Below are 26435 nucleotides of genomic sequence, written 5' to 3'. Positions count from 1 at the left end.
GGAATATTTTTTCGACTGAAAATGATACTTAGAATTATATATTGCATGACGGGAGTGTAAGAGTTAAGCAATAAGCACTAGCCCAGTTTCCTATAAGAGATTCATTTCAAATATTCCAGCTCACACACCCGCTCACAATAAAACAATTAGCTTGTATAACTGTTAAGTATGCAAAGCACTTAACAGCTGCCCAGATGATTAAATGCTAATATCTTTAATCATCCGTGAAAACGGTTTGTTGTGAATATTTATTCCCTAGGAATTGTCATTATATAGCAGAGAAATGTTTAAGAACAACAAAATCAGAAAAGCAAAAAATTAACACACTGAATAAATTAGCAAAATTTAAATTTTATCAACACCCTCGTCATGTACTCGCAAGCTCATCTGCATAAAGGAACCATTTCTTCAAGGGCAAACGTCCGGATAAAATTCTTCAATAGAGGAGCCATTTCTCCTGGCACACATATCTGTAATAAAGAGACTGGGTACAAAGTCTGTATACGGTCAGAAGTCAGGGCAGACTGGAGGGTGCACCTGCCACCGGAACCCATATCATGCAGGACACATACTACAACTGAATAGAAAACCTCCCAAAAGAACCAGTCACACCAGACTCATGTTAAGGTCTGGAACAATTTCAAACTTCTCAACATGACCCATTTTACCCAGAACACATAATTGGATTACCAACCTTCTAACAGGAGCCATTTCACCCAGCCAGGACACATGTCTAGAGAGCAATATTTCCAACAGAACCTATCTCACTCAGAACACTTCCATAGAGCAAACCTCCCAACACAACGCATTTCACTCTGGTCATATATTTGGATAGCAATCTTTCCAACATTACTCAATTCACCGTTGACACATTTCAGGATACCAAACATCTACAAAAGGAACTATGTAAGCAGGTAAACAAGTCTGCAGGGTAAACCCCCCAACACAACGCATTTCTCTCTGGTCATATATTCGGATAGCAATCTTTCCAACATTACTCAATTCACCATAGACACATTTCAGGATACCAAACCTTTACAAAAGGAACTATGTAAGCAGGTACATAAGTCTTCAGGGTAAACCCCCCCAACACAACGCGTTTCACCTAGGACTTATATTTGGATAGCAAACGTTCCAACAGAACCCAATTCACATGGGATTCAGATCAGGAGAGCAAACCTTCCAACAGGAACTAGCTCATCTGGGACACATGTATACAAAGTAAACCTTCCAACAAAATCCACTACCCCTAGGACAGTGGTTTTCAACCATGGTTCTCAAATACCCCCAACAGTTCATGTTTTCCAGGACACCTAGCAGTTGAACAGGTGTATTTATTACTCACTGACACATTATAAAAGACCCACAGGTGGAACAAATTATTTCACTTGCAATCCTGTGAGGAGACCTGGAAAACATGAACTGTTGGGGGTACTTAGGACCGAGGTTGAGAATCACTGCTCTAGGACACATCTGAAGAGCAAACCTTCACCTTCAGTCTTGAGTGGTTATACGTTGAAGTTGTGTATAACTGGTTCCCAGAGGATGTGCCAAATGAAAACACACAGGAAAAACGTCATAAACAGACTTGCGTTTAACACTGCATCACCCCCTATAGAGTAAAATTTAGCAATGACCAACATGTGTATAAAGCAGATAGTTTATCAGCTCTTCTTGTAAATGCTGTTTTAGTAACTAGTAGGGAAATCTATCACATACTTTCTTTTGGTTACTATGACAGCAGATCACAATTTCCCCCAATACACATCTGAGACCCATTCATTAATATTCCCGTTGGCTCTTTATCACTGTCACATTCCACACCTGTCCGCTTTATCTATGTTTTATTATTACATGTTTCAGTCACTCATACTATAAATTCTGACATTAGGACCATAGGAATATAATGATGAATACCATCATGGGAACACCAGTGTAAAATTAATCAGATTCAAATTTTATAGCAGTTTTTATTGAATATGTTGAGAAACTGAACTCTGTAGTTGTAGATATCCAAGAAGCAAATCACACTTATTATACAATAAAAATATTATTTCAAATATAAACGTTCACTGCAAAATCCCTCACAGTACAAATGACTACAACAAAATGGCAGCTAAAACTAAAACCAAGTAATGTAAATTGTCGGAGATCTGCAATTACATGTCCAAATGGTGACGGCACAACATGAAGAATGCATTTCCTGCTCAATGGTCAATGTTAATCCCATATCAAAAGCATGGCCATGGGGGCAACTTGGGGCCTCCACCTTCACCTACTTTGGTGGGAGCAGATGGAGGTATTTGCGCCTCCACCTTCACCTACCTTGGTGGAAGCAGATGGAGGTGTTTGGGCCTCCACCTTCACCTACCTTGGTGGGAACAGATGGAGGTGTTTGGGCCTCCACCTTCACCTACCTTGGTGGGAGCAGATGGAGGTGTTTGGGCCTCCACCTTCACCTACCTTGGTGGGAGCAGATGGGGTCAGTGACCAGCTGGCCATATGGTCATACTGTATGCCAGAGATGATGTAACATTATAATCTCTGGAGGTCTGTGAAAGATTATTGTAATACATTGCAATACATAATTGTGATGATCTGACTATAAGAGTAAAACATCAGAAAGACACAAGTGGATACGTTTGACCTTAAGTTAGTCAATAACAATTCTCATATTGATACATCAGTATTTCGGAATCATGTGGCTGGTAACATGGTTGCGTGTGACAGGGCGCTACCCGATCTTGCAGATAAAAGGTATTCCCTATATGTGGAAAGAGACTATTGTCTTCTGTGAAATACATTATAATGTCACTGGAACTCAGTATGATATTCCGACAAGACAGGTACTCTCACAAAACCCACACCAAGGGGGAAATTCAATTAAAAAAAAAATATTTTTACCATATGGACCAAATAAAAATCAAATTCATGAATCCGTATTACTGAGCACTCTGTAGACATGACGGTAAATCTGGGCACAACATTTAGGGCTGTCTAATACTGTATCCCTAAACCTCAATGGAAAAATTCTGCAAATGTAGGATATCTTCAAATTAAGTTTCAGAATTTGGAAAGTTTAACATATTTTTATAACGTATTGATGAGCGGTCTTCATATTGATCCTTAAGATGTGATATTACTATCGAAAGGCTATTATCATCAATTACCGTGGGTCTGATCCTGAGTCGCACGCAATCTGCAGGCAGTGCTTGCTGTATAATCACGCAGTGGAGCAAATAAAGCAACTGCGCATCAGCGAAAATTTCCGTCAAAACGGGGGTGACTTGCCCCCTTTTGAAGAATGGTGCCAGGTGGCGCCTCCGTTCTGCCTCCCTTCCCCCTCCCCCTCCTGCAACTGAGAATCAGGCCCTGCCTCTCGTGGCTTAGAACTCTGATACTGTCAGCTGACGGGAACATGGATGTGTCTGGTTCTCTCCACTGCTCTGAGAACTGGACTAGATATGAGTTTAAGGGAAGTTTCTATATTTATTGTAATGAACGGCAAGCAACACAGAGACATCGGAGCCAGGAGTTATGGCAGACCGCCTTCTATAGGTGACAGATGCTTACTGCACTTATACAAGAGATGCACTCACCTATATGCCTCCCGTACATGTGATAGTAGAAGGAGACGCAATACGACACTTTGTGAGACGGAAACTTGGTCGTTACATTGTACATGGGACTGATGAGCCGCGCCTTGTCACCCAGCCGACGTGGTTTTGATGCCTCAATGAACATGTAGAAACCTGAGATATATAACAAGGAATAAAATCATTACTCAATACAAAGACCTCGCACAAACTTTAATGCATAGAAACAGTCACCATGACATACAGACAGTAACCCTAACCAATAACAAGTCAGCTTTCTTCCATGAGCCTAGTGCACACACAGTGATGTCATCAGGCGTTTTTTCCTAATGAGGGCGATGTCTAAGAGTCAGCCAATCAGCAACGGCTGGATTATTATTGGGTATAATAGTGCCCACTAGTGACTTACATGTCTCTGTGTCACCCAGCCCAAGGGGCAAATGGATGTATCTTGACCAATCAGAAAGCGATTCTGCTTCTTAAAAGAATAATACAGCCTATCAAGTAACTTGGAAACAGTAATGTCATCATACTGTACCTCCCAAATGTCCCGATGCCGTGTTTCGGGCACTGTCCCACCGTCAGGAGGCAGTGTCCAGCAGTGTGGGGTGGGGGAAGTCAGGAGGCACCTCTAACTTGCTGCTCTGCCTATCAGGCAGTAGTTAATAAACACTGTGCGCATATTCATGTGAGAGAGGGACCGGGGGCATGACCTGCAGCTCACAGAGTACTGCACCTAGCCATGAGGTCATGTAAATTACCGCAATTTCACAGCTAATTGAATTTGCCCCTAAAACTGTAAAAAGGTGATCCCGTTACCGGTGGAATTACCATAATGCAAAAATTGTGAACAAATCAACTGAGACACTGTTTCTGGTTACATGGTATCTTAGTCTCCTCTTCAGCACCTTTCTCTGGGAATACACAGAGTACGGTGCTCAGATGAGCAGATTCTTGGCTCCTGACGCTTACAGATGGCAGCCAGCCTCCCCACCTGTGCTACTAAATACTGCGTTGTGATTTAAAGATCACTGTGACCATCTTCCGCGCTGGAGTGTACGGACATGGCCGGGGTAGCTAGAGAGGAAGCTACTGTCCAGCGTACAACCTCAGTCATCTATCTTCTAGTGGTAATGAAGGAATGGAGGTGGGCTGTCTGTTCTGTGCCAACACCAGATGTGAGGGAGAGCACTGGGCCAGGTGCTCAGCAGATGGGAGATTTCCATGAAAGTAACACAAAGCTTTAATAAAATGACAGAATATCTCTTTTAGAGGGTTTGGTACATCTTCCCCTATGTTACCACATTATGCATTCTTGCATTGTTCTGATATTCCATAGGGGTCTATTTACTAAGCCTTGGAGGGAGATAAAGTACCAGCCAATCAGCTCCTAACTGTCATTATTCAAACCCAGCCTGTGGCATAGCATTTAGGAGCTGATTGGCTGGTACTTTGGTGGTCATTCCGAGTTGTTCGCTCGCTAGCAGTTTTTAGCAGCCGTGCAAACGCTATGCCGCCTCCCACTGGAAGTGTATTTTAGCTTAGCAGAAGTGCGAACGAAAGGACCTCAGAGCGGCGACAAAGTATTTTTGTGCAGTTTTAGAGTAGCTCAAAACCTACTCAGCGCTTGCGATCACTTCAGACTGTTCAGTTCCTGTTTTGACGTCACGATCACACCCTGTGTTCGCCCAGTCACGCCTGTGTTTTTCCTGGCGCGCCTGTGTTTTTCCGAACACTCCCTGAAAACGATCAGTTGCCACCCAAAAACGCCCACTACATGTCAATCACTCTGCGGCCAGCAGTGCGACTGAAAAGCTTCGCTAGACCCTGTGTGAAACTACATTGTTCATTGTAATAGTATGTTGCGCGTGCGCATTGCGCCGCATACGCATGCGCAGAAGTGCCGATTTTTTGCCACATCGCTGCACAGCGAACGAATGCACCTAGCGAACAACTCGGAATGACCACCTTTATCTCCATCCAAGGCTTAGTAAATAGACCCCATAGACTCTAAGTACTGTAGGTTCCTTTCCCATAGACAGGAAATATTTGAGGGAATCACTATCAATCACCAGCACCAGTACAGTACATGCAGGTGCCGCGCCTGAATGAACAGTCACTTACGCTTGTAGTATCCTCTTTGCACATCTTGAACAGTCCTATTTATTGGGTTCGGTATTGATTACTAGTGGACGGGGTGCCGGCTGCCAAAATCCCGACAGCAGCTTCCTGCCTGTCAGAATGCCGGCAGTGGGGCGAGCACTGAGAGTCCCCTTGCGGGCTCGCCACAGGATCTATTCCCACTCTATGGGTATCGCGGACACCCACTAGAGGGAATAGCCCTGTTGCACTGGGGTTCCAGCTGGCGGCATTGTCGGCTGTCGGGATTCCAGCGTCGGTATCCTGACCACCAAGATCCCTACAGTCGGTAAATTAAACGCATCCCCTATTTACCATCTGTGCGGCACTTCTCTATACATCTGCAAGCCACGCTGCACACAGAGCATCACTGACACAGAGCCGGTACTATCACCAAGACAAGGCTGCACGTTATCCCTGAGCTCAGGATCTGCTGCCTATCTCTAATAGTCTGCTTACGTGATATCCTCTATATTGTAGGAAACGTGACATTCTTTATCCAGTAAAATAGAACCCTTGACTTTGAGTCCACTCATCGCGGGAACGGTCTATGGTCAAATAAGACATTTTATAAGCATGACATACTCCCAGTTCCGTATACTTCACAACTCTTGTCACACACAAAACATTCCAGGGTACTAATGCAGAAACCTTTAACGTTTACAACAGCAATTGAGTCCCGGATCTCTGGATAATGAACCATGATTGTGAAAGCGGAATGATGAAAGGAATGAACTCATCTTTATTGCTGTAGCTTATGAAAAGCTTATTCGCTACCAGGTAATAACAGAAAAGTGTTGCCTAATTGGCTAGCCAGGCCAGGAGGGTGGATGCCTCGGGACTGTCAGTCTGAATCATACACAGATAAGAAGGTAGCATGGCAGTATAACTAGATTTTATTGGAACCCTTATAAGCAAGTTGCCTTGTAATTTTCCATCCAGCTCTGCTGCAGTTCTTAGCTCACATATTGAGGCATGCTCCATCACACAACAATCCCAAGCCTGCAATTCTCTAACTAAGTCGTACTGAAATCTGGACTAGTCCATACGCAGGCAGACTGTGGAGCATTGAGGGGAGGTGTATCAAACCTGTGAGAGAGATAGAGTGGAGGTGTTGCCCATAGCAATATATTGTTGAAAGTGGAGTGCGCTACTGCGCAGATTGTATGTTGCTACTCCTCAAGGGACGCTTCATTCCCAGTACCAAGATGGCCACCAAGGCTACTGCTGAGCATGTGTGGAGCCATCTTGGGACTGTGTTAGAGTACCACAGTGGGAGACAGTAGTCTTCCACTTACCTCCAGCCAGACCTGCTATTAGCTGCTATTTAAGAACCTGTTCCAGGATCCTGCACCGCTACCCAGTACCTACATACACTGACCGGCTGGTGACCTGTGTGACACCCTGCTCTTTTCCATCTATCTATCAGTGCATGTAATAGTGAGTACGGGTGTACCCGCTTTACTTTCAATAGAACAATTCCACCAATTAAGTATCTGGGCAGTTGGTAGTTGTGAGGCATCCGCTGGTATATACAGAAACTCTGCTACATCCTCAAGCCTGTACATACATATTTCCAACACCAATCAGCTTCTGGCTCTCATTTATCTAGCCCAGCATTTGGTCCCTTTATTGCTGAGCCACGTCACATAAACTGCTATTACTATGAGCCCTATAGTTCCTTTTGTAACTGCAGATGTGTTCTCATACATCATTGCTGCAATCGTGGCAGACAGGCGCTCTCAGCACGCCAGGTCCCATGTGAGTCTGCTAGCGTTGTGTCCTTTTTCCTGAAAATGTGATACACACGGAGACTGTGCTGAATAATTTGATATATGACACTTGTATATCTGTGTGCGACTGAGCCTGAATCTGTATACAAAGTGCTACAATGTAGCAGCCACAGGTTTTTTCCTATAAAAGTTCCGTTGTTCTCCGTATACAGACTCAGTCACACACAATATACAAGTGTTGCATATCAGTGTTGCTAATGGGCACACTCTCCTCCTAGTCACGATGCATTTTTTGCACAAGACCTGGTACCAACAATTTAAATACCACTAATATCCAGGCCTGCCATCAGGGGGGTGCTGCGGGCACAGCTGTCCCGGGCCCGGCCTCTCCAACAGTGAGGGGAGGGCCCGAGCCGCTGCCCGCCCGCCGTCGTCCGTCCTCTGCCCGCCGTGTGTCCACCTGCCGCTGCCAATGTCGCCCGTTGTTTGCCCGGCTCCTGCAGGCTACTGAAAATGTCCCTCTCAAGATGGCCACCGCTTCTGAGGAGACAGTTATTAAAGATACTAGAGGAGGCTCTAGTAGCTTTAATAACTGTCTCCTTTGAGGCGGCGGCCATTTTGGAAGGGACATTTTCAATAGTTTTACTTAAAGCAGGCTGCCGAACAGTCTGCTGCGGCTCCAGGGAAGGGGGGGAAGGAGGACAAGCAGAACCCCTGACAACAAGCAGCTCCCCAGTTTGCAGGTACTGGGGCAATACTGTGTGGGCCGGGCATTACTGTGTGCAGCATAATATGGTGCTGTGGCCAAAAGTATGGGGACATAGATATGTTTTTTACTTAAAAAAATAAAATAAATTATATATATATATATATATATATATATATATATATAAAAAAATTTTTTTTTAATTTAATTATTATTATTTTTGTGTGTGTTGGGGGGGCCTGCCTATTTTGCCAGTTCCGAGACCCATAATTGTATCAAACTTCTAAAGAAGACAGATGGAAACATTTTCCATATTGCCAATCAGCTTCTAGATATTATTTTATAGAAAATGATTGATCAGTGATAGCTAGAAACTCATTGGTTGCTATGGGTAACACCTCCACTTTTCCTCAGTGGAAGGTTTGATAGATTGCCACCATTATATGGAATAACATCTTCCTGCTGTATGCCATAGGAAATAGGAAACCATCTTAGTGGTGAGTCTACAGATCTGAGTCTGACTTGTAATATCATTATAATTTGCCCTAGAATCTGAAGGTCCTGTGTGTAAAACTCTGGAAGATTTACCCTCTGGCTTCCCGCTGTGATCCATTTCAGGCCCAGTGTTCGCCGTTCTCTTGACGCTTTCCGTCAACTTGCTTTGACGAATCCAATCAAAGTTGTCATCTTTGTCCTGGACAAATCCACAAAGCTTCTCATCGTCAAACCGGCAAGTGTTATCTGTACAGGAACAGAAAGGAGGCCCCGTTACTGTCTGTGTATTCTCCAACACCTCCCTACTGCAATGCCCTCATTGTTTTATAGATTCCAACAACACTACACTATCTCTGTAGCTCTAAGGGGTCTATGTACTAATCCTTGGAGAGAGATAAAGTGGACAGAGATAAAGTACCAGCCAATCAGCTCCTAACTGCCATGTTACATGACAGTTAGGAGCTGATTGGTTGGCACTTTATCTCCATCCACTTTGTATGTCTCCAAGGTTTGATAAATATGCCTCTAAGATTCCTTATCTCTGGGATACTTAGGACGTTAGGCAGTGCTGGACCCAAATCTCCATTTTTAAAATAACATATGACTTTCCTTATGATCTATACACACATCTGCAGGCAAATTTAGCTGAGTCTTACATGAGGGAGAGATGGAGCGGGAAATTGCAGGCCGAGTACCGGCAAGGTACATCCATGTAACCCCAACTGGGGCAGACATGGACACAAACATTTCTGCATATGTTAGGAGACGTATCTCTTGCGTGTGCTGGAGACAGATGACATAAGGATTACGATGAGCCGCTTCTGTAAGTTTCACGCCCATTCCCCCCCCCCCTTCTAATAATACTTGGTTTATTAGTGGCCCTGCTATATTATATGAAGTCTATCACTTAACTCACATATCCATTCAGACTTTGCATGAAAAGTGGTAAAGAACAGATGTTTGGAATTAATATATTTTAGACTCGTTTAATGTACTTTAATGCTGCCATTTTACAATCGTCCCCCCCCCCCCCCCAACTAAAATGCGAGACGATATTAAATCCTTCTATATAACTGGGCAGTGAGGAAAGATTGGGCCTGTGTAGAGAGAGTTATAGGCCCTACACACTGGCCGATTTTCTGAAAGATATGAACGATCTCGTTCATAAAGGAACGAGAACTCGTTCATATCTTTCAGTGTGGAGACTCCAGCGATGAACGATGCGCGGCCCCGCGCTCGTTCATCGCTGGTCTCCCGTCGGCTGTGCATGCAGGCCAATATGGACGATCTCGTCCATATTTGCCTGCACGTCTATGGAGCCGGGTGACGGGGGGAGTGAAGAAACTTCACTCCCCCCGTCACTGCCCCCCCGCCGCCGGGTCAATCCATTCACATTTAACTCTCTCGCATACTTGCCTACCTGACCCTCTCCATGAGGGAGAAAATGCTCTGTTCCTGGACTTTCCTGGTAATGTATGATTGCCATCACCTGTGGTGAGCTAGTTAATTGCTAAGAAAGGTGTTTCACCACAGGTGATGGCAATCATACATTACCAGGAAAGTCCAGGAACAGAGCAATTTCTCCCTCATGGAGAGGGTCAGGTAGGCAAGTATGCCTGCAGTGCACATGGGTTTGCCCAACTGCTAACAAGTTTTCTGCTGCGATCAACTCGGAATTACCCCCATTGTGATACAGGTATGCAATTTTGTGTACAAAAATTATTTGGAATACATTCGTGCTGCATTTCTTTAAAATGCCCCTAAAAGAGTCGAATAGGCAGAGCTGGCCCTAACTAACCTGATGCCCTATGCAAGATTTTGGATGGTGCCCCCTAGCACCGCTGCTAATTCCGCCTCTGACCCTGCACCCCTTTCCCAGCACCATCACCCCTCAGTCATAGCAGTACTCATTTTGGTGCTCCTATCCCCTATATTTTAAATGGGAACAGTGCGCACATTTGGCGCACAGCCCAAAAAGGGGTGTGTTCTTGCTGGGGAGGGGTTTGGCCACACAATAGTACCTACCCCCAATTCAAATTACGCCACACAGTAGTGCAACTTTATTCACATTATATCATGCGATAGTGTCCCTAATTCACGTTACATCACACAGTAGTACCACTTTATCTTATAAATGTCACTCTTTACAGTAGTGCCCCTTATTCACATTACACCACACCATATAGCTCTTTATTCACATTAGACCACACAATAGTGCCCTTTCTATAAATTACGCCACACAGTAGAGCACCTTATACACATAAAGCCACACATTAGTAATGCATTTATACACATAATACCACACTGTAATGCCCCTTACACATTATGCCAACCTTTCTTAATGCCCTTATACACATAATGTCCTTTACACATATGCCGCACATTATTAATGCCCTTATACACATACTGACACACATAATGTCCCTTTCACATGTCCCACACATTATTAGTGCAATTATGCACATAATGACACACATAGTGCCCCTTACACATTTGCCGCACATTATTAATGCATATACACATGACACACCATACTGCCCCTTATACATATGCCGGACACTAGGACACTATCGTAGACTGCTGGTTTCTACATTTTAAAACGTACTAGGAGATCATTTTTGCCTGAGATTTTGACTGCCTAGGGGCCTCTGCAGAGTTTAATCTGGTACTGAACTTGTGGTAGTAAGACAGCTGATTATTACAGGCTGAGTGTGTTTCCGTAGCACAACGTCCTGTTTCAGGACATGACTGACTTGTGTGTAACAAGTAAAACTCCTTTTCTCCATCATGCCAAATTTGATACCGACTCAATGCGCAGCTGGGAAAGCCGATTATTAGGGTATCCGGGCTATGGGGGAGATTCAGATCTGATCACTTCTCTGCGTTTTTGCACAGTGGGCAATCAGGTCATAACTGCGCATGCTTATGCACCGCAATGCGGACGCGGATCGGACAACAACAACGGACAACGCCGGTCAGCAACAGAATGGTGCAAAAATTACGATCGCACGGGCGTTCGCAAGGTAATTGACAGGAAGAGGCCGTTTATGGGTGGCAACTGAGCGTTTACTAAGAGTGTCAGGGAAAACGCAGGCATTCCCAAGCATTTTCAGGGAGGGTGTGTGACGTAAGCTCCGGCCCCGATCAGCCAGATGTGATCGCACTGTAGGTGTAAGTCCTGGGCTGCGTATAGACTGCACACAGTGGATTTTTGCAGCTCGACGTACACATAGGATCGCACACTTGCACGGGCGAATTTACACTCCCCCTGGAGGCGGAGACTATCTGAATGCAGGACAGCAAAGTTAGCGTTCAGATCTGAATCACCCCCTATAGGTTGACAGTGCAAAGGTCAACCACTAATGGTCGACATGCATTAGGTCGACGTGTAAAAGGGTGACAGGTAGAAAAGGTCAAAAGGTTCAAATGGTTGACATGACAACAATGGTTGAGACACACATGTGGTCAACACAACGTTTTAAGGGAGTTTTTTTGCATTTTTTTTTCACACCTTTCTCATACTTTACCATTCACATGGACTACGATTGGGAATAGTAACCCTGGGGGTTATTCCGAGTTGTTCGCTCGCAAGCTGCTTTTAGCAGCATTGCACACGCTAAGCCGCCGCCTACTGGGAGTGAATCTTAGCTTAGCAGAATTGCGAACGAAAGATTCTCTAAATTGCGAATAGAAATTTCTTTGCAGTTTCTGAGTAGCTCGATACTTACTCTGCCACTGCGATCAGTTCACTCAGTTTCGTTCCTGGTTTGACGTCACAAACACACCCAGCGTTCGCCCAGACACTCCCCCGTTTCTCCAGCCACTCCAGCGTTTTTCCCAGAAACGGCAACGTTTTTCACACACACCCATAAAACGGCCAGTTTCCGCCCAGAAACACCCACTTCCTGTCAATCACACTACGATCACCAGAACGAAGAAAAAACCTCGTAATGCCGTGAGTAAAATACCTAACTTCTTAGCAAATTTACTTGGTGCAGCCGCAGTGCGAACATTGCGCATGCGCAATTTGCGGAAACTCGCTGCGATGCAAAGAAAATTAACGAGCGAACAACTCGGAATGAGGGCCCTTGCCCGCAGCATGGCGAGTGAAGGGAGCCATATGAGGGGACGCAGTGCACTAATTGGGGATTTCCTGTGCTCTGATGGTGAAAACAACAAAAAAATCTTTTTTTGTGTCAACTATTTTCCATGTCGACCTTTTTCATGTGTTACACTTTAATAACATCATACATGAACCTAAATAATGCCTTAATGACTGTGGAGCAGCTTATCTGAGGAAGGAAAGATTCGGCTTAATAAAGAGGGTGGGTAATAATGAACAGCAGACTGTACAGTATGGTGACTCTTCCATCACACCCACTGCATTAGACAAATACAGATAAGCGAAAGTGTCCCTTGGAGTATTCGCCCCTTTCTGCTTTTGGCTTCCTATTTTAGCATGCGTCTCTGGAGGAATCCTGGCATGCAGTGTTCTGCATGGAATCCCTGTAATTGCTGTTCCATCTGGACTTCTGCCATATTATACCCCAACCGCTCATTAGGGTAGAATGAACCGAATGTCGTCATCACAGAAGACTGTACATTCCTGTGAAACACCAAAACATAACACACTGTGGATTTCTACGCTGCCAGGAGTGATGAAGCAAGGTTCTGTGGGGCAGCGACGGTGCACCCCTAGTTATGGCTCTGCTCTACATATTACCCCAGCCTCCGTCATGGAGCCTCCATGATGTTGTGGCCCAGAAGTGAGTAGCTGCTTAGAAGTTAGAAGTGAGTATCTGCTTAGAAACAGCTGAGTAGAAGTTTTCGTTAGCCAAGTCCTTCACTTCGTCAGGGGAGCAAGAACTCCTAGATATGGCCCTGTGTCCAAACTGGAAAAGAAATAGAAACACAGCTTAAAAAGACTCTTCTTCCTGCCTTGTGCTGCCGGGTGCATTCTCTGTGTATTCGGCACACATGAATTAGCGCAGCAAGTTGGCGCTGGTTACAAAAGGAACTAATTTTTGCTAATTATGATGTCCAGCGTTGGCTGGACATTGGCTAATTGGGTCGATTCATGTTGGCTGGTGTAACACACCTGTTCTGCATATTCGTGCAAACATCAGATTTTGTCCTGAGGATAATAGATACTGAAGAACTTCAAGGCATGTAGAATGTGCACATTTGTTGGGATTTAGGTTTCCTTTTTCATTTGCATAAAACATATTTGTACAATTCAGCATACAGAACAGATCTCAGCCGCCACTTACAGTGGGATGACTTTTGCTTCATCTAGGCCAGCATCAGACTGTCACAGATCGATAGTCTGATGCCGTTTGGGGGTAGAGAGGGGGCGGCAACGGCCTCAGTTTCAGAAAACGGAGGTGTGCCGCTGTTTTTGTGGGGGAGGGATGAGGTCAGGATCTCTGTCCGAGGACGGAGATATCCTGGCCTCTTGGTCACTCCTGCTACGACCTGATTGTACAACCCCATGGATCCTGCAGACAGCCCATGGAGTTGCATATGATTCAATACTGTATCCTTGGATGCAACTCAGATCAGTAATGCATGCAGGAGACGTGATGCCCCTTGCCCCATTACCATATTAGTGCTATCAATGCTGCTTCCATGTATGCAGCAGTGACAGCAACCCCAGCCACATCTAAATCAGGCCCAAGGCCATTGTGGAAGCACAGTAACAGGCAGATATGTACATAACATAAACAATGTAAACACTTGATATTCTGTAATGCAGCCTCAGCACCCAACCTCTGTCATTATGTATTCTAGATAGACAATGTGGAATTGTTGAAATGACATAAAACAATGGTCTAAATGTGATGTCATTTCTAGGAGTCGCTTTTTTGTCACATGACTACAAAAAATGACTCCGCTCGCTGCGCCTCACTGCATCCCAGACAGGCTCTACCACTGTAACGGGGCTGCATATGTGTGTCTTTGTTAGGAAGGCGCTAGCACAGGAGACTTGGGCATGTGACATTTATCTGAAGCATTCGTCGTAAGGATGGCATTACCGACAGCAAGGTACAAAGGAGATGAGGGGCAGAACCAGTGCTGCAAGTATGGCAGTGTGTGCCGGCCCGACCAGCTTGCTTGCAGCTGCTGTGTGTCTGTGGGGAGGAGAGCGCAGCAGTGCTCAGTCCGGTTTCTGGCGGTGCGGCGTGTATCTCAAATCAGGCACCAGTTTGTTAGCCAATCAGAGCTCGCAAACCGGCAGTGGCGGCTCCTGATTGGCTGCCGGACCACAAACTTTGATTGGCTCACGAGCTGGTGCCTGATTTGAGATACAGGGCACCAGAGATTGGACTGAACACTGAGGGGCAGGAGAGACACGCACTGCGCTCTCCTCCACGCAGCAGCAGAGCAGGCACCATGAAGCAGCTGTGAGCTGCACTGCTGGGGGCATATGTGTATCTGGCACTGCACTACTTGGAGGCATATGTGTATCTGGTACTATTAGAGGCATATGTGTATCTGGCACTGCACTACTGGGGTCATATGTGTACCTGGCACTGCACTACTGGGGGGCATATGTGTATCTGGTACTATTGGGGGCATATATGTATCTGGCACTGCACTACTGGGGCATATGTGTATCTGGTACTGTACTACTGGGGCATATGTGTATCTGGTACTGCACTACTGGGGGACATATGTGTATCTGGTACTATTGGGGGCATATGTGTATCTGGCATTGCACTACTGGGGGCATATGTGTATCTGGTACTATTGGGGGCATATGTGTATCTGGTACTGCACTACTGGGGGCATATGTGTATCTGGCACTACACTACTGGGGGGCATATGTGTGTTTGGTACTATTGGGGGCATATGTGTATCTGGCATGCACTACTGGGCACATGCGTATCTGGTACTATTGAGGGTATATGTGTACCTGGCACTGCACTACTGGGGGCTTATGTGTATCTGGTACTATTGGGGGCATATGTGTATCTGGCACTGCACTACTGGGGGGCATACAGTATGTGTATCTGGCACTGCACTACTGGGGGGGCATACAGTATGTGTATCTGGCACTGCACTACTGGGGGGGAATATGCGTATCTGGTACTACTGGGGGCATATGTGTATCTGGGTATCTGGCACTGCACTACTGGGGGCATATGTGTATCTGGTACTGCACTACTGGGGGCATATGTGTATCTGGCTCTACTGGGGGCATATGCATATCTGGCACTGCACTAGTGGGGGCATATGTGTATCTGGCACTATTGAGGGCATATGTGTACTTGGCTCTACTGGAGGCATATGTGTATGTGGCACTGCACTACTGGTGGCATATGTGCACCTGGCACTACTGGGAGTATATGTGTATCTGGCACTGCACTACTGGGGGCATGTGTGTATCTGGCACTTTTGGAGGTATATGTGTATCTGGCCCCTCATATGTGTATCACGCTCCCATTTCATTGGCCAAGACCATGTGGCATGTGGCCACAGCCACTTTTTGGCACATGCACACAGTACCACTAAGACATTTTTTCTACTTGCACCACTGGGCAGAACCATCTTAATATATAGGCACACTGGGCAGATACCCTCTGGCCAAGCCAACCACTGCTTAAAGTCTCCTAGAATGGTGGGGCTCTGGGTATCTGCCTCCCGGACTGGTGTCTACTGGAACTTCTTGGGAGGCAGGTAGAGAATGCTGCTTGGCCTCTCTGATTGTGAATTAGCCCCAATCAGAGCATGCAGGCAGCATTCTCTCCCTGCCTCCCGGACTGCAGCAAGACACCAAATGGCTTTCACCTTGCTGATTGGTTGATGGCTGAAGCTATCCACCAATCAGAGTACAGCATTCTCTACCTGCCTCAAAAATAGAAAGATTTTTCCAGTGTTAGAGCCTAGCGCTGGAAAAATCTTTCTATTTTTTCTATGTTATAGCACTAAGGCAGGGTTTTTCAACCACTGTGCTGCAGCACACTACTGTGCCGTGAGCGGTTGCCAGGTGTGCCGCCGTTCACCAGAGATGCTCGCTGCCACCCACCAGAGAGACCTGCGCTGCCCGCCAGAGATGCCTGCCAGGAGGCTGCCGCAATCAGTAGCCAGCTCGGGCAGCGCTGTGCAATTCTGCGAGCCACCCATGACCTATGGTGAGTCATAGGTCACACACGATACATCGCATTCCCGCCTGGAGTGCCTGCAAACCCACTGCTGACCCACTGTTACTGCTGCCTGGTGCATCCCTTCTCAGTGCTCACTTCTCCCACCACTGAGAAGGAAAGGTTTCACAGCTACAGGATAGATAGATACTGTAGATAGATAGATAGATAGATAGATAGACAGACAGACAGATAGATAGATAGATATGATCCCGATGAAGGGGATTCTTTCCCCGAAACGTAGATGTGATGTGATGATGTGAATACACTTCGTTTGCTTTACTACCAAATCTCTGAGTGCCGTCTCGTTTTGTTTATGTATATATATATATATATATATATATATACTGTATATAATGGGGAGGCGGTCAACATCCCGCTGGACGGGATCCCGGCGGTCGAAATACCGACGCCGGAATCCCGACCGCCACAATCCCGACATATTCTCCCTCCGTGGGTGTCCACGACACCCATAGAGGGAGAATATAATACTGTGCTGAGCGTAGCAAGGCACCGTGCCCGCAGCGTGGCGAGCGAAGCGAGCCCGCAAGGGGCTGCGTTCCGCTCGCCACCCCTGTCGGGATTGTGCGGTCGGGATTCCGGCGTCGGGATTTCGACAGCCGGGATCCCGTCCAGCGGGATTACGTACTGATCCCATATAATGTATGTGTGGAATTACTGTGGGGTGGGGGCAGACACTGCATGGAATTACTGTAGGAGGGCAGTGTGTGGAATTAATAGGGGAAGGCAGTGTGGGATTACTAGGGGGGGTAGTGTGGCATTACTGTGGGGGACAATATATATAATATGTAGTTGTGCATATATGACACAGCAATTTTGTACTGCTGGTGGGGAATTTTCTGATAACCCCTTCTGCATTATGCAGTTATAAATAAGGAGTAAATAGTGATCAGGTTAAGTTGGAGGTGAAATTAGTTGGGGGGGGGGGGGCAGTGTGCGGTGGAATTACTGTGGGGGGACAGTGTGTGGCATTACAGGTTGAGTATCCCATATCCAAATATTCCGAAATACGGACTTTTTTGAGTGAGAGTGAGATAGTGAAACCTTTGTTTTTTGATGACTCAATGGGGGTAATTCCAAGTTGATCGCAGCAGGATATTTTTTAGCAGTTGAGCAAAACCATTTGCACTGCAGGGGGGGCAGATATAACATTTGCAGAGAGAGATAGATCTGGGTGGGTTATTTTGTTTCTGTGCAGGGTAAATACTGGCTGCTTTATTTTTACACTGCAATTTAGATTGCAGATTGAACACACCACACCCAAATCTATCTCTCTCTACACATGTTATATCTGCCCCCCCTGCAGTGCACATGGTTTTGCCCAACTGCTAAAAAATGTCCTGCTGCGATCAACTTGGAATTACCCCCAATGTACACAAACTTTGTTTAATACACAAAGTTATTACAAATATTGTATTAAATGACCTTCAGGCTGTGTGTATAAGGTATATATGAAAAATAAATGAATTGAATGTACACACACTTTGTTTAATGTACAAAGGTTTAAAAAATATTGGCTAAAATGACCTTCAGGCTGTGTGTATAAGGTGTATATGTGACATAAATGCATTCTGTGCTTAGACATGGGTCCCATCACCATGATATCATTATGGTATGCAATTATTCCAAAATACGGAAAAATCCAATATCCAAAATACCTCTGGTCCCAAGCATTTTGGATAAGGGATACTCAACCTTTATTATAAATATGTTTTATTACTGTGGGGGTGAAAGCATTTGTTTTATTACCGTGGGTGCCAATGTGTTTGCACTATTGTGGGGGCCAGTATGTTTGTTTAATTGCTGTGGGGGGCAATGTGGGTTTTTTTCCCCCTGTGGGGCTCTGATGGTGTGCCATGGCAATTTTAAAGTATTGTCAGTGTGCCGCAAGTTGAAAAAGGTTGAAAATCACTGCACTATGGGCTTGACTAACACTTATTCCAGCTGCTTTATTCAGCATTGAGATCCCCTTCTTTTTTTTTCTTTACCTGCCTCCAGTCTGCAGCCAGACAGCGAATGGCTGCCGACTTGCTAATTGGTTGATGGCTGGAGCTATCCACCAATCAGAGTGCAGCATTCTCTACCTGCCTCCAGACTGCAACCAGACAGCGAATGGCTGTGAGCTTGCTGATTGGTGGATGGTTGGAGCTATCCAGCAATCAGAGCGCTGACAGCCATTCACTGTGTAGAAGAATGTGGAGAGGTGGAGCGCATGGCCCAGTCCACCTCATTTGTTAATATGCCTATGGGCGCAATACATGTAATACATTCACGAAGACGATCCTTGCACGTGCTGGAACCACAAGCATAATCTGGATTTATTGCAGATACAGGTATATAGCATGATTTGGATTATAGCACTCCAGTATGGGGACACTACTGAACAATAGGGGTAATTGCACACAGAAATTGCACTGTAATTCCCAGTCAAACATAGGGCCTTGAAGACGCGACTACATTTGCATGCCAACTAACACTGGAAAAATGCCCGATGTACAGTACATAGCCGTAACAAATTGTTTTTCTATGCAAATGACTGATGATGACTGTTTAATATTCTCCTAATTGAGTCCCATAAGGTGACAGGAGAGTAACGCAATCTGCATTCTCTATTAGACGAGGCGGGAGAGGCACACGTGCGGCACCTCTCTCACCTGCAGCGGGCACAGATCTGACCGTTCTCCTCCAATGGTTGTTCTAGCACTTAGGCTGCTAACAAATAAGGCCGGACCTTTCCTTTCCACTTCATTTATCCCTAACAAGGATGCTAAAAATGACCTTTTTTACAATCAAAATGCAAAGTCCCCACTGGAATTAATGAGCCGATTGGTTGTACATGTCATGGTGGAAACATTTCAGAGGTCAATGTACAAGCTGCAGTTTATGTGCCCTCTCATTTAACCCTTACATCACCCTGCAGATACTCCAGGGCTGTAGCCGCTGGCTGCAGTGTGATATTGCTGGAACAATCTGACCACTGCGGCTCTGTACACATCACATATGTGGGGAGGGGAGGCACAGGCGGGGGGAAGAATGGGAAATCATACAGAGAAGCAAAGGCCGAAGTTTGTTAAATATTTAAGATTTTATTTTTATTTTCAGTAATGGTAAATCTAGGAATACTATAGCGTTCTCTTCCTACGGATTCCACGTCTTCACAGAATCAATAACGTGATTTACTATTAAATTGCAGCAGCAGCTTGTGCCGTGCTGCTCAGTACAGCTCTCATGTCATTTACAGACATGAATTATCACTATAGGACATACTGGGGGTCATTTACTAACCTAAAAACCAGGCCACGCTGAGATTTTCATGCGCAGGGTCACCCATTTTTACTTTAAATGGGTACAAAGGGGGTCATTCCGACCCGATCGCTCGCTGCAGTTTGTCGCAGCGTTCGGGTCGGAACTACGCATGCACCGGCGCCGCAGTGCGCCGGCGCATGGCAGCTTTCGTTACCTAGCGATCGCCTCTGAGACAGAGGCGGTCGCTAGGCGGGAGGGGGCTGAACGGCGGCGTTTAGCTGCCGTTTAGGGGGAGCGGTCTGGCCAACGCAGGCGTGGCTGGACCGTTGTGGGGGCGGGCCGCGGCGGCTGCCGCTGCGGCCAGCGGGAGCAACGAGCAACTCACGGCCAGCCGCGGGAGCTGCGCTGGCCGGGAGTTACTCCTCAAATACAAAGGCATCGCCGCTGTGCAATGCTTTTGTATTTGTGCAGGGGGGAGGCACAGACATGCGGGGCGGGTCCCCCCGCATGTCTGAGTTTACGATCGTAGCTGTGCTAAATTTAGCACAGCTACGATCAACTCGGAATGACCCCCAAAGTTCACCTCTTATGTTGCATAACTCTTCCTACAAAACAAACAGAAGTTCAGCATCTCTGCACATAAATAGGTGAATGGTAGCAGATATCCCCCCTTCATTCCTTATGGGAACCCCCTTCATACCCCTTTTCCACTAGTGATGCGGGTCGCAGCCGGGAGCCTGACACGGGTGCTACTCGGCTGCGACCCGCATTAGAGCCCCCTCTCCCACTGCACTCACCCAACACGGCATATTGCCGGGTTGGTGACGCTGCTGGTGACGCAGCATGGGCGGCGCAGGGAGATCACATGATCTCCCAGCGCCGCCCTTCCATACACTGTGTACAGGAGCCGCGTCACATCGACACGGCTTCCGTTAAAACTGCACAGCTTACCGGGTTGAACTCGTGTTCAACCCGGTAAGCTACCCGGGTAGGATTCCCGAATCACTTGATCCGGGTTTTTGCAGAGGGGGCCGTTTCCACTAGCAAAAAACACGGGTAAATGCGCGCCCCTGTGCATTTACCCGTGTTTTTTGAGCTAGTGGAAATGGGGTAGTCAGTGCTTGAACAATTACATAAAACTATATAAAACTGGGATTTGTTGCATTGTTTTGCACCCCCATTGGGAGGGCTGCAGTAAAAGGCCAACAGAAGCCAGAAGACTGCCGGCGGGATCCCAATGCACAGAATGCCGACACATCCCGCCGGTAAGTAGTGGAGTTGGGGTTAGGAACTAGGTAGAGGGTTATGATTACGGGGATACGGTCATTAGGTCGACCACACGTAGGTCGACAGTCATTAGGTCGACCACTATTGGTTGACATGCATTACATCGACATGGTCTCTAGGTCGACATGGTATCTAGGTCGACATGGTCACTAGATCGACATGTACTAAGCCGACATGGAAAAAGGTCGACATACATTTTTCAAATTCTTTTTTCCCTTTTTTTTAACTTTTTCATACTTTACGATCCACGTGGACTACGATTGGGAATAGTAACCTGTGCCAAGCAGAGCGAGGCACCTTACCCGAAGCTCGTGAGCCATGCGAGTGGACACGGTGCACTAATTGGGGTTCCCCATCACTTTACGAAGAAAACAATACAAAAAAAAGTAAACTCATGTTGACCTTTTTCCGCGTCGACCTAATGACTGTGTCGACCTATTTCAGGTGTCGACCTAGTCACTGTCGACCAATAGTGGTCGACCTAATGACTGTCTACCTAGGTGTGGTCGACCTAATGGCCCATACCCTGATTGGGGAGGGGGGGGGTGGTGGTGGTTAAAGTTAGGCTGCATGAGAGGGAGTTTAGGGTTTGGCTGCGGGAGGGTTGGGTAAGGGTTAGGGTTAGGAACTAGTAAGGGTTAGGGGTAGGAACTAGATAGAGGGTTAGGGTTACGCTGCGGGGAGGGATGGGGGGGTTAGGCTGTGGGGAGTTGTTGGTGGTTAAGATTAGACTGTGAGAGAGGGAGGTTAGGGTTTGGCTGTGGGAGAGGTGAGTAAGGGTTAGGGGTAGGAACTAGATAGAGGGTTAGGGTTACGCTGCGGGGAGGGATGGGGGGGTTAGGCTGTGGGGGGTTGTTGGTGGTTAAGATTAGACTGTGAGAGAGGGAGGTTAGGGTTTGGCTGTGGGAGAGGTGAGTAAGGGTTAGGGGTAGGAACTAGATAGAGGGTTAGGGTTACGCTGCGGGGAGGGATGGGGGGGTTAGGCTATGGGGAGTTGTTGGTGGTTAAGATTAGACTGTGAGAGAGGGAGGTTAGGGTTTGGCTGTGGGAGAGGTGAGTAAGGGTTAGGGGTAGGAACTAGATAGAGGGTTAGGGTTACGCTGCGGGGAGGGATGGGGGGTTAGGCTGTGGGGAGTTGTTGGTGGTTAAGATTAGACTGTGAGAGAGGGAGGTTAGGGTTTGGCTGTGGGAGAGGTGAGTAAGGGTTAGGGGTAGGAACTAGATAGAGGGTTAGGGTTACGCTGCGGGGAGGGATGGGGGGGTTAGGCTGTGGGGGGTTGTTGGTGGTTAAGATTAGACTGTGAGAGAGGGAGGTTAGGGTTTGGCTGTGGGAGAGGTGAGTAAGGGTTAGGGGTAGGAACTAGGTAGAGGGTTAGGGTTAGGCTGCGGGGAGGGGTGGGGGGTTAGGCTGTGGGGGGGTGTTGGTGGTTAAGGTTAGGCTGTGGGAGAGGGAGTTTATGGTTAGGATGGGGGAGGGGTGGGTTCGGATCAGGGGGGTAGAGGTAGGGTTAAAATACTTATCAGGATGCATCGGGATTCTATCCGTTGGGATTCCGTTGTCGGACTTATGACTGTCAGGATCCCTTACCCAACCCCATAGAGGTATTTGGGAGTTTTTAGGTCTCCTCCATCCCACATTAAACAAACGCTTATAATCATTCTTATCTAAAGTTTGCAGAAATTAACATTAATGAAGTGCATACATTTAGGGTCGGACTCTGATTCGCGCTGCAGTGACCATTTTAGAGTCTTCTGCCATAGTCACACCTGTAACTTTATGGTTATGCCAGTATCAGCCCTTCCCCCAGTGTACAAGTGCCAGTCTGAATGTGCAAAGCTGAGATGTCCACTTTGTGCTTCTTTAGACACTGACATAAGTACCAGGGTGGCAGTATACTGTGGGATTTGGTGCCGTCAAAGATGGTTTAGGTAAGATACGGCTAAGCACATGAGGGTTGAGGGCCCTGCTCATGAGAGCTTACACTCTATATCACCCCTAGTTTCTGCTCCTGTCATCATGTCGCTGTACTCACAAAAATGTAATGACGGAAACACAAAGCAGGTCTGACATAGGGCTGAAAGTGGGGCCTCCTCCAAATCGCTCCTTCCTTTGTGGGCACCTGATTTCTCCCGTGCCCTGTCAGTGTGAATCATGAGACTCTAGGGAAGGGGAGCGAAAAGATGTGGGAACTACTTTTCCCAAAAATGTATAACGAAGGGGAGAAGGCAGCGGGCAACAGTAGATGGAATGAGTTCATTTACGTTTAGTAAAAAAAAGCTGAAGGACGGGGTGGCGGTGATGATGATGACGTGGGGTCATTTAATTTGAGATTTTCAGGTCAGTTACTACTTGCAAGGCTGACACTCTCCTATACTGTAGTATAGCGTTTAACGAGCAACGTCAAGGACACATTCCAAGCTGCTGTAAGGGGACTATTGACATTGTTACCCGGGCAATGATACATTTCTTTTTGAGCTGTGTTTGATTTGCAAATAGATACGGCTAGATTCTATGTGTGCCTGTGCCCGTTACCTGGCAATCCCTACATTACTGCAGTTTTAAACTAATGTTTTCACATTACTACATACAGTATGTGTCTATTCTGAGAGTTTACAGTAAGTAATGTCGCCCTATTTCTCCCTCCTTATCACTCTCCTTTCCCTTCTCTCTTTCTGCACCATGCTGCCTTCTCACAGGAGCTTTTAATAGTGATTTCCAAATGTACGTGAAAACTGATGCACCACGACATGGAAGCGGCAGAATTAGGTGATGTTTCCTCTCCCTAGCATACCTGTCCAGAATCCGCACTGCGTACAGCAGTGGCATCCTATCCATGTATGCCGAACTTCCATGCGTCTGCATGTGGAATGTCGTCCCGCCCACTGGTTTTACATCTGCAACTGAAACTATCATCATTAGTAGCTGGACATTGGCCCTCATTCCGAGTTGTTCGCTCGCTAGCTGCTTTTAGCAGCTTTGCACACGCTAAGCCTCCGCCCTCTGGGAGTGTATCTTAGCATAGCAGAATTGCGAACGAAAGATTAGCAGAATTGCGAATAGAAATTTCTTAGCAGTTTCTGAGTAGCTCGAGACTTACTCCTACACTGCGATCAGTTCAGTCAGTTTCGTTCCTGGGGGGTCATTCCGAGTTGTTCGCTCGTTAGTTTTTTTTCTCGCAACGGAGCGATTAGTAGCAAACTGCGCATGCGCAATGTTCGCAGTGCGCCTTCGCCAAGTAAATTAGCACAAAAGTTTGTTCTTTTACTCACGGCCTAACGAAGATTTTTCATCGTTATGGTGATGGTAGTGTGATTGACAGGAAGTGGGTGTTTCTGGGCGGAAACTGGCCGTTTTATAGGTGGTGTGCGAAAAAACGCTGCCGTTTCTGGGAAAAACGCGGGAGTGTCTGGAGAAACAGGGGAATGTCTGGGCGAACGCTGGGCGTGTGTGTGACGCCAAACCAGGAACGAAACTAACTGAACTGATCGCTATTTGTGAGTAGGTCTGGAGCTACTCAGAAACTGCTAAGAAATTTCTATTCGCAATTCTGCTAATCTTTCGTTCGCAATTCTGCTAAGCTAAGATACACTCCCAAAGGGCGGCGGCTTAGCGTGTGCAATGCTGCTAAAAGCAGCTAGCGAGCGAACAACTCGGAATGCGGGCCCTGGTTTGACGTCACAAACACACCCAGCGTTCGCCCAGACACTCCCTTGTTTCTTCAGACACTCCCGCGTTTTTCCCAGAAACGGCAGCGTTTTTTCGCACACACCCATAAAACGGCCAGTTTCCGCCCAGAAATACCCACTTCCTGTCAATCACACTCTGATCCCCAGAACGATGAAAAATCTTCGTTAGGCCGTGAGTAAAATAACAAACTTTTGTGCTAATTAACTTGGCGCAGGCGCACTGCGAACATTGCGCATGCGCAGTTTGCGACTAATCGCTCCGTTGCGAAAAAAACTAACGAGCGAACAACTCGGAATGACCCCCATTGTCCCTACTCCATGTTGTGTGCAAAAAATCCATCTGAAAACAGGCACCTCATCTCAATGATCAGTCCGTCAGCACTTGCGATCTTCAACCCTGTGCGAATGCTGGTGTGCAGTCGCAGATTTCTTTCTACAGCAAATGCGCAGTATGCTCCACGAGATGCGTCCGCAAACCCACTGGGTGAAAATGATCAAAACTTGGAGGAAGATAAAGTACCAGCCAATCAGCTCCTAACTGCCATGTTACAGGCTGAGTTTGAAAAAATAAGAATTTACTCACCGGTAATTCTATTTCTCGTAGTCCGTAGTGGATGCTGGGAACTCCGTAAGGACCATGGGGAATAGCGGGCTCCGAAGGAGGCTGGGCACTCTAGAAAGATTTAGGACTACCTGGTGTGCACTGGCTCCTCCCACTATGACCCTCCTCCAAGCCTCAGTTAGGACACCGTGCCCAGACGAGCAGACATAATAAGGAAGGATTTAGAATCCCGGGTAAGACTCTTACCAGCCACACCAATCACACCGTACAACTCGTGATACAATATCCAGTTTGACAGTATGAAAACAACTGAGCCTCTCAACAGATGGCTCAACAATAACCCTTTTGTTAACAATAACTATTTACAAGTATTGCAGACAATCCGCACTTGGGATGGGCGCCCAGCATCCACTACGGACTACGAGAAATAGAATTACCGGTGAGTAAATTCTTATTTTCTCTAACGTCCTAGTGGATGCTGGGAACTCCGTAAGGACCATGGGGATTATACCAAAGCTCCCAAACGGGCGGGAGAGTGCGGATGACTCTGTAGCACCGAATGAGAGAACTCCAGGTCCTCCTCAGCCAGGGTATCAAATTTGTAGAATTTTGCAAACGTATTTGCCCCTGACCAAGTAGCTGCTCGGCAAAGTTGTAAAGCCGAGACCCCTCGGGCAGCCGCCCAAGATGAGCCCACCTTCCTTGTGGAATGGGCCTTTACAGATTTTGGCTGTGGCATGCCTGCCACAGAATGTGCAAGCTGAATTGTACTACAAATCCAGCGAGCAATAGACTGCTTAGAAGCAGGAGCACCCAACT

At 46.6% G+C, this 26435-nt stretch overlaps 1 protein-coding gene across 1 annotated transcript in view; it reads right to left on the bottom strand.

The window, feature by feature from the left end:
• Positions 1-26435, bottom strand: part of MDGA1 (MAM domain containing glycosylphosphatidylinositol anchor 1) — a 567923-nt gene that overhangs the window by 48385 nt on the left and 493103 nt on the right. The window contains 2 exon segments of the mRNA XM_063918866.1: positions 3600-3752; positions 8763-8915. Of these exon segments, the coding sequence (XP_063774936.1) occupies positions 3600-3752; positions 8763-8915 (306 nt within the window).

Source organism: Pseudophryne corroboree, chromosome 4 (assembly GCF_028390025.1).
Source record: "Pseudophryne corroboree isolate aPseCor3 chromosome 4, aPseCor3.hap2, whole genome shotgun sequence".
NCBI classification, from domain to species: Eukaryota; Metazoa; Chordata; class Amphibia; order Anura; family Myobatrachidae; genus Pseudophryne; species Pseudophryne corroboree.
The sequence above is the reverse complement of the archived record's forward strand: the minus strand, read 5'-3'. Positions and strand labels throughout refer to the sequence as shown.